The following is a 9282-nucleotide window of genomic DNA, read 5'->3' on the forward strand; positions in this document are numbered from 1 at the left end:
AGGAATCTGCAGAATCTCTGACATCAATCAAATAATACAGCAGGCCTTATCAGCATGTGGTTTCTCTCTTACATAAGAATAGTAGAATTCTCTGTAACAGTAGTATCCCCAAAGTATTTAAAATCAACATAATCAGATGTTTTATATATTTCTTCAAAACCTGTTTGAAAGGCAGTGACAAAGGATATTGGAAGTGTTTGCAGCTATAAGGAAGCATCAGTATAGTTTTCTAATTTTTGTTTCTGCTAGGGAATGATTAATATCAAGAATCAGAATCTTCATTTAGTACTAGAATATAAAAGAAAAGGCTTCTTGTTTCATGCACAAGTGACACATTCTGTTGATCCTATGGAAAAAAGTATGAAATATTATTATGGTGAGCAAGTAGAGCTAGACTCTTTTTTTTCTTCTGAAATGGTTCAAGTTACCTCTTCCTCAAACAACTTGTCTTTCTGTCGTAGGATCTTATCATAGAGATTTCCTCCTGCAATTAAAAGAACGAAATGCTTAATTACTAACTGCAAATGTGACACAAGTGTCTACCTGACATTATCTAAGTATCTTCTAATACTATTTCCTTTCCATAGAAATAGGATGTTCCTTTTCTCCACTTTTGCTTACCATAAACCATCCTAAGCCAAGTGGATGCAAGTTTAGACAAAAGTTTCAGTGAAACAGACCTATCTGTTAACATCTGTAAAAGCTCTTCTTCAATATATGTATTAGTTATGTCAACCTGGAAAGTGGCATTATTGCTTTCAGAATTATTATCATTATGATGACATGCATTAAAACAGTTGAGTTTAGTTTATCTTACCATGAACATTCTAATGTTGTTCAAATGCAAAAAAGTATAAGAATATTAATGCTGGCTAGGATTATCTGGGGTGAGCTAAAAATATCACCCAAAAGGAAGCCATCACAGATCAATATTTTAAAAAAACCAGGAAAATTTCAAGAACATCCATTATGCCACATATGTATTGATTTTCTGTGTTAGCTTTAAGACTTGTCGACCCACTTTTGTGATCACTATATGCAATAGTAAAGTGCAACCATTCAGCCACAACAATTAACCTAGGACCTTAGGTTCAGACTCTATTTTCTAGTACACATTTAATTTTTTAATACTTGATCTGATTTATCTTAGTTTACTCTGCCACTAAAAATATTTTATAGTTTATATATCTGGGAGATTATATATCTGTGAAACATAAGTGTCAGTGCTCCAAGTCAAGTCTGGTTTGTGTTTCTACATTTGCCAGCACAGACGCATATCTATAAACAAAGAGAAGCTTCTCTGTGTTTTGTCTTTCCTCACAGCACCCAAAATGGAAGAGGTGCTTGCTGTTTACAAGACAGAACGCTCACCATTACAGTACTCCAATTCAATCAGCAGCGTGTTATTATCCATGAAATGATTATAATAGGCAATGATGTTGTCATGTTGCAGCAGAGCAAGGATAACAATCTCATTCAAAGCATCACGACGTTCTTTTTCTGATAATCTGGTAAGATCCACTTCCTTCCACACAACAAGTGAGTCATCCTAGAATATAAGAAATTCAATTAAATGCATACCTAGTCTTTCACAGTTCATTTCTCAGGAGTTTTTTTTCTTACTGTTTATTTACTTTCTGACCCAACAAAAATTCTCAATGGAATTCAAGTGAATGTCCCCGATTTCTAATGCCAAGAATAAGTATCTACAGCTGACACTCTTCCTTTTTTTTATTATGTTACAAAGGAGGGATTATGTTTTTATTTCATATCCAATTCCACCCAAATAAAACCTACATTCCATAACAGGAAACAACAAGGACATGGGAATCATCAGACATTTCAGTCATTGCTTTACAGAGAAAAATACAAAAAAAGTATATTTTGTAGCAATATTCAATCTCTGAAGCTGAGGCCTGCAATCATACTGTGATTTCAACCAGCTAGACTATAAGGTGCCTTGGACTGCGAGAAGATCCAACCAGTCCATCCTCCAGGAAATAAAGCCTGACTGCTCATTGGAGGGAAGGATACTAGAGACAAAGTTGAAGTACTTTGGCCACATCATGAGGAGACAGCAAAGCCTAGAGAAGACAATTATGCTGGGGAAAGTGGAAGGCAAAAGGAAGAGGGGCCGACCAAGGGCAAGATGGATGGATGGCATCCTTGAAGTGACTGGACTGACCTTGAAGGAGCTGGGGGTGGTGACGGCCGACAGGGAGCTCTGGCGTGGGCTGGTTCATGAGGTCACGAAGAGTCGGAGACGACTGAACGAATGAACAACAACAAGATTATAAGGTGAACTAACACTATTGTAGTCTTTGAATCTATATCAAGGACTTTGAACATCTGATTCTTACCCTATTAAAAAGAACATTATTTTAATTGGGCACTTCAAGATTCCCTTCTGTCACAGGGAATGCATGTACTAATGATGTAAACCTATTAATAGAATTTTAATAAGCAAGAAAACAATGGAAAAGTTTGGCATTGCATTGTTTAATAGATAGCTACATGACTGGAAAAACTTCCAGCTCTATCTCACAAAACAGCACTACATATTACTGAGTCCTTTGAACTAACCTGGTCCTGTTAAACCATTTTCACCTCAGGAAAGCAATGAGGTGTAAATCCAAGTTGCACTTAATTTTTTCTGATTCACTTAAGATTAGGATTAATTTGGGTACTGCATGAAAACCTTATTAATAATCTTGTTTAAGAAGTCTTTCTTAAATATTCCACTTCCTTCATCAACACAAATAGCCTTTGTTATCAGACTCTGTGAACTATAACTGAAATACTTGCAAATCCTTACCGAAATATGATACAACGCTACAGCTGCTTTATCTTTCCTCTCTTCCTTCCTGTCATTCCTTTTCTGCCCTCTGCAGGAAGTTGTTAGAAAGGAAGCAACACCTCTACATCCTTCTATGACATTTCACTTTCAAACATTTTAGATGCCCTAGTTTTCCAGATGCCAAAATAGAACTGAAAACTAATAAGTGGTATCAAAGGACATTCCCTTTGTTTCCATGCCAAATGGCAGTTTTGGAGACATTTTCAATCATAACTATATAGCATAGTTTTAAATTCTTCTATCAGTGCACAGTTTAGCTTCTCACCATAGGGCAGCTATTTGCAGGAAGTTTGTTAAACCCGGTGTTTAGTTCCAGATTAATATCATAATCTTGCTTTTGATATATTATGCCATACGGTTTCAGGGAAAATACATTATCATACTAATCATTCTCTGGACAATCAGCTATAAATCCCCTTCTCACTATAAGAGGGGAGCTAGAATGCTTTTAACTGCATAGTGATTTTAGCTGATCCTGAGAAAAATTTACAAATGGTAAAACTAAATCTACACCAAACCTAACCAAAGCTTTGTCTTCCAAACTATTGCCTGGCAGTTTTGGGACAATAAAGCAAGGATGGGAACCATGTGGTCCTCCAGAAAATGGGGAGGGGAGTTCTCAGTGCAGAAACTGAGAGTTTGTGTCTGGACAAGGAAAAAAATGCCAAAGACAACAAATACATTATAAAGTGTATGGACAGCTATGAAAAGGAGTACCATGTGCCTCTGAATACACTTTGGAAATGTAACAAATATGTTGGAGAGAAAGGAAGCCCCTTCCCCCCAATGTCTGTGGGTGGCACAAGAAAGAAGATATCATAGGGATCGGCTAAGGGAAGAAAATGTAAAAATAAACTGACAAGTGAGGAGCTCTTGAGTTCATTTCTCAAGAAAAACCATTCTCAAATATTTTGAAAATAAAGATTTCACATCTGCACGAAACCACATGTTGATTGGATGACAACTGCCAACTATTTTTTGTACTCCATAATAGTCCAGAAACGTAGGCATTTAGAAGACAGAAAATAATTGTCGGGAGACAGGGAGTTGGAAAAATGTTATCTGGACCATCCACAGCAAGTAGAAAGCTAGCTGAAATATCTGTCCTTTTCCAGTTCCTTATTTCAAAATATGGGATAAATGTTGCCCTATCTGACAAAAGGGTAAACTTGGCAGCCAGGACAAAAGGCAGACAGATTAGAAAGGATTCTGTATATGGAAACACAGTTGGATGACAATTTATCGTATATACTCATATAAGCTGACCTCGTGTATGTGTTCACGGTAGGTCTTGGGTGAAAAAAATATGGGTTTTGATACAACCCATTGATAAGATGAGGGCCATTCTACACATGACAGCCAGGTTTACATTTTCAAAAGGATTCCAGCTTGAGGAGAAAGCAAGCTTGTTTTCTAGTGCTCCAAAGATAAGGGCACAACGGGGCAATGGATTCAAATTACAGAAGAGAAGATTCCACCAAAACATTAAGGAGAACTTCCTGTCAGTAAGAGCTGTTTGGCAGTGATACATGCTACCTCCTTGGGAGTGTGGTGGAGTCTCCTCCTCTGGAGGTTTTTAAGCAGAAGCTGGATGGTCATCTGTTGGGAGTGCTTTGATTCTATGATCCTGTGTGACAGAAGGAGGTTGGACTGGTTGATCCTTGTAGCATCTCCCAACTCTATGATTCTACAGATTCTGTAAAGACTTATTCTAAACCATAAGACACAACTCTGGTCACAAATCTGTGAGCAACAAATCTTGTCACACAAATTAAAACTGAACTATCTATTCAGTATCTCTGCAGAGAGGGGAAAGCATCAATGCTACCCCAGGGCGAGCTGCCCTTGGCCTCCGCCACCATTCTCATCAGGAGAGGTGAGTAATAAAGAAAAATTATTATTATTATTATTATTATTAATATTAATATATAATTGTTGTTATTATTTCCACAGCCAGGGCCTCAAAAAGGCCAGAAGTGGTGCCATAGCAGAGAGAGTAGAGGAGATCATTGCTTCTTTTAGGTTCTACAGGGGTAGACTCAGGCTCCTTCTACACTGCCATATAAAATACATATGATCTGCTTTGAACTGGATTATATGGCAGTGTAAACTCATATAATCCAGTTCAAATCAGATAATATGGATTATCTGCTTTGAGATTCTGGATTACACAGCAGTGTAGAAGGGGCCTAAGTGCTTTCCTTTTGCCACTCTACTCAGAAAAGGGGATGGTTTCTTTTTTGATGAGGAATTAAGGTAAATAATAATAATAATAATTTTATTTCTTACCCGCCTCTCCTCCTGGCTCAAGGTGGGTTACAAAACGAAATATATAAACACAGCAAAAACACTACAAATACATACAATAAAATGTACCTCCATAAACACCACACACCAAAAGGCACCTCTAAAAAATACACATCAAAACAGACAAAACAGAGATCAAACAAAGAACATGCATTAAAAGGTTACACTGCACTTACCCTATAATCCTTACATATCACCTGTCACATCAGCACTTTTAATCCTGTACCCGTTACTCTGGCCCGGCCCAGTTTTATAGTGTCTTGATGTATTGTCTATTGCTTGTTGTTTAATATTGCTTTAATTGTTTTTAATTTGCTTTAGTTGTTGTATTGTTGTGTTTTGAGGCCTTGGCCTTTGTAAGCCGCATCGAGTCCTTCGGGAGATGCTAGCGGGGTACAAATAAAGTTAATAATAATAATAATAATAATTCTGTATCTTTGCATTTCATTTTTTTCTGCCTAAATGGAGTATCTTGCATTTGTCCCTGTTGAACTTCAGTTTGTTAGTTTTGGCCAATCATCTCTCTATTACTATTATTATTATTATTATTATTATAACTTTATTTGTACCCCGCTAGCATCTCCCGAAGGATTTGATGCGGCTTACACAGGCCGAAGCCACAAAACACAATACAACAATACAATACCTAAAGCAAATTAAAACAGTAAAGCAGAAAACAATAACAATAACAATACAACAAGACACTATTAAAACTGGGCCGGCCAGGATAGGGGTACAGGGTTAAAAGTGCTGAAGTGCCGGAAGGAATGTAGGATTATAAAGTAAGTGCAGCGTGCAGTGATCTTGGTTGGTAAGATTGTTTTGAATTCTGCTCACATCATGATTCCCATTTGTGTTTATGTTATTTCAATATGAGTTCCATTCTGTCCACTTTCTTTGATGTGACATGACATCACACTTTGTGTGTCAATTTCCCTTGCGCTACTTTTACATGACAACAAACCTGGGGCACACCTATGCTGTGGCACAGGTAGGGGCAAGCTTGGGCCCTCCAAGTGTTTTGGACTCCAACTCCCACCATTCCTAACAGCCTCAGGCCCTTTCCTTTCCCCCCCTCAGCCGCTTAAGCGGCTGAGGGGGGAAAGGAAGGGGCCTGAGGCTGTTAGGAATGGTGGGAGTTGGAGTCCAAAACACCTGGAGGGCCCAAGCTTGCCCATACCTGCTGTACCATTAAGGAACCCTTTGACTACCATGGAATCCTGGGAGTTGTAGTCTGGTGAGGCCCCAGCGCTCTTTGGCAGGCAAGGCCTTGAAAAACTACATCTCCCACGAGCCATGGCATTCCTTGGCAGTGTTTACCTCCGTCCGGCGGTAGAGCGTGGCCTCCCCGAAGGCGCCGCGGCCCAGGGTGCGGATGGGGGCGTAGTGCAGCTCCTCTTGCTCGCCAGCCAAGGCCGGGGCAGGCCGGGGGGCGCTGTTAATACTGTTAATGCTGCTGCTGCTGCGGCCGGAGGAGTCGTTATCGAAGTCGAGGGAGTTGATGGAGTCGCAGTGCCGCTCGTACTGGCCCAGGGACATGGCTGCAGCAGCGGCGGCGGCGGCGGCGGGGGAAGAAGCCAGGGCTGCTTCCTGCTCCCGCGGCGGCTCCTTCCCTCAGACTCCTTCGACGAGGCAGAACGGGCCTGGCCCCCTGCGCATGCGCATATACGCACGAGCCCCCTTCCTTCCTTCCTTCCCCTCTCGCGGCCTCTCCTCCCCCTCCTCCTCCTCTCCGCGACCCCCCCCCCTCCCCGCGCGTGCCTCCCGCTGACCCGGAAGCACTCCAGCATCGGGTGCCTTTCCTTCGGCGGAGGAAGTGGAGGAACGGAGCCGTTTCTTGTAAGACTTTGGGCCAGGCCTGGGCAAATTTGGGCCCTCTCTCCAGGGGGTTTGGACTTCAGTTCTTACCATTCCTAACAGCCCCAGGCCCCTTCCATGCTGGCCTTCAAAACATTACATTTATGTACCAGGCCTGGGCAAACTTGGGCCCTCCCTCCAGTTCCCACCATTCCTAACAACCTCAGGCCCTTTCCATACTGACTCTCAAGAAGCTACCCAGGCCAGGGCAAACTTGGGCCCTCCCTCCAGGGGTTTGGACTTCGGCTCCCACCATTCCTAACACTCCCAGGCCCTTTCCATATTGGCCTTCAAGAAACTACATTTATATACCAGGCCTGGGCAAATTTGGGCCCTCCCTCCAGGGGTTTTGGACTTCAGCTCCCACCATTCCTCACAGCCTCAGGCCCTTTCCATACTGGCCCTCAAGAAACTACATTTATATACCAGGCCTGGGCAAATTTGGGCCCTCCCTCCGGGGGTTTGGACTCCCACTATTCCTAACACTCCCAGGCCCTTTCCATACTGGCTCGCAAGAAACTACATTTATATACTAGGCCTGGGCAAACTTGGGCCCTCCCTCCAGGGGTTTGAACTTCAGCTCCCACCATTCCTGACAGCCTCAGGTCTTTTCCATACTGGCCCTCAAGAAACTACATTTATATACCAGACCTGGGCAAACTTGGGCCCTCCCTCCAGGTGTTTTGGACTTCAGCTCCCACCATTCCTAACAGCCTCATGTTGTTGTTGCCCTTCCACACAGCCATATCGCCCAGAATATCAAGGCAGAAAATCCCTTTGAACTGGGTTTTCTGAGTCCATGCTGTCATATATCCCAGTTCAAAGCAGATAGTGTGGATTTTATTCAGCTGTGTGGAAGAGGTCTCAGCAGGCCACTATTATCCTACTTTTGAAAAAAGGAAATGGAAGATGAGGGGTAGTGATCTTCCTGCAATTTGTTTTAGTATCCCCGCATGGCTTACTTGCCTTAGGGAGGGCAGTTTTTTTCTCTTTCTGTAGCTTCTATTCCCCAGCAATTCTCTCCCTGCCGAAGGGAAATTACTTGGCTCACTAGATAGCAGCACTTTGAAACATTCTATCTAGTTTCATGAGAAGTTTTTTCTTCAAAAGCAAGAAAAGTTTTCTCTTTAAAAAATAAAATAAGGGATCCTCAATCTCCAGGTTTGGAGGAGAGGTAGTTCTCCATCCCTTCATTGCTCTCCCTATGACACCCCCATTTCTTTATTCCTTCTACATCAACTTCTTGAGTATGCACCTACAAGATGGGATAGAGAATGGTGACAAGATATGTTAAGGAAACACAGCATTATAAGACAATCAATAGCTGCTGTTATGATAATACACAAGAGAAAGGGGAGACATACTTCCAGATGCTGGAATAAATATTCACTAAAAAAAACCCAACATGCTTTGACACATTAATATTCCAAGGCCGTTTTCAAGTGATGTGGGAGGAATAGGACAATGCTTAATTAAATAATATTATAAATTGTTTTTGTTGTGTACCTTTAAGTCAACCCAAAGTTACAGCGACCCTGTGATATGATGTTCTTGTCAAGATTTATTCAGGAGTTTTGTCATTTTCCTCAAAAGCTGATTATGACTTATGAAAGGCTGGGTAAAGATCTAAACCCTGATCTCCCCAAGTCTTGTCCAGCAGCCGAACCAGCAATACAACAGGTCAGTGTTATTATATTTACATGTTATTGCATTAACACATTACTAATACCTTGTACATACCTAGTAAAATCCCTTGAAATTTCTGATAAAGGGACTCCCAATACCATTTGGTAATCAAATGAAAACATGTGAATTAAAATTATAAATAAAGAATTCAGAGCATCTTCCGTCTTCCCTTTATCTTTTGGATTTTGTGTGATGTTCTTCCGTTTTTGCTGCTCCACTTAAAGCTTATTATGCTCTCCAGTTTTTGTTTTATCATCTTAAAATGTATGTATCTGCCGATACAAACGAGAACTTATTGAAACTAGTTTAAAAATCTGTATTTATGTAATATTTCTATTGGACCAATCGAAAGAGCACACAAATGTGCTCAGGCTTCCCAGAAACTTTATTAGAAGAAACTACTAAAGAAATCTGGGTTGGGGAAGGGGAAACCTCACTGCTTCAATCAGCAGCTGCTGCAGAGAGATTGGAGCATTGCAAATAAGACATTTGCAATGCAAGCGTGCTTCTTTTAAAGATTAGAAATATTCCATCCCCATAGACAAAAACAGTATACACCGTTGTTAGGTGTTTTC

The 9282-nt window shown here is 41.0% G+C and overlaps 1 protein-coding gene across 1 annotated transcript in view; it reads right to left on the reverse strand.

Annotated features, from left to right (window-relative positions):
- The window catches only part of NEK9 (NIMA related kinase 9), a 32344-nt gene extending 25513 nt beyond the window's left edge, over positions 1-6831 (reverse strand). Inside the window, exons 1-3 of the mRNA XM_060758450.2 lie at positions 6485-6831; positions 1372-1549; positions 429-484 (exon numbers count right to left, since the gene is read on the reverse strand). Of these exons, the coding sequence (XP_060614433.2) occupies positions 429-484; positions 1372-1549; positions 6485-6703 (453 nt within the window). The 5' untranslated portion in view covers positions 6704-6831. The remainder of the gene's footprint in view (positions 1-428; positions 485-1371; positions 1550-6484) is intronic.
- Between the last annotated feature and the right edge of the window lie 2451 nt (positions 6832-9282).

Source organism: Anolis sagrei, chromosome 1 (assembly GCF_037176765.1).
Source record: "Anolis sagrei isolate rAnoSag1 chromosome 1, rAnoSag1.mat, whole genome shotgun sequence".
NCBI classification, from domain to species: Eukaryota; Metazoa; Chordata; class Lepidosauria; order Squamata; family Dactyloidae; genus Anolis; species Anolis sagrei.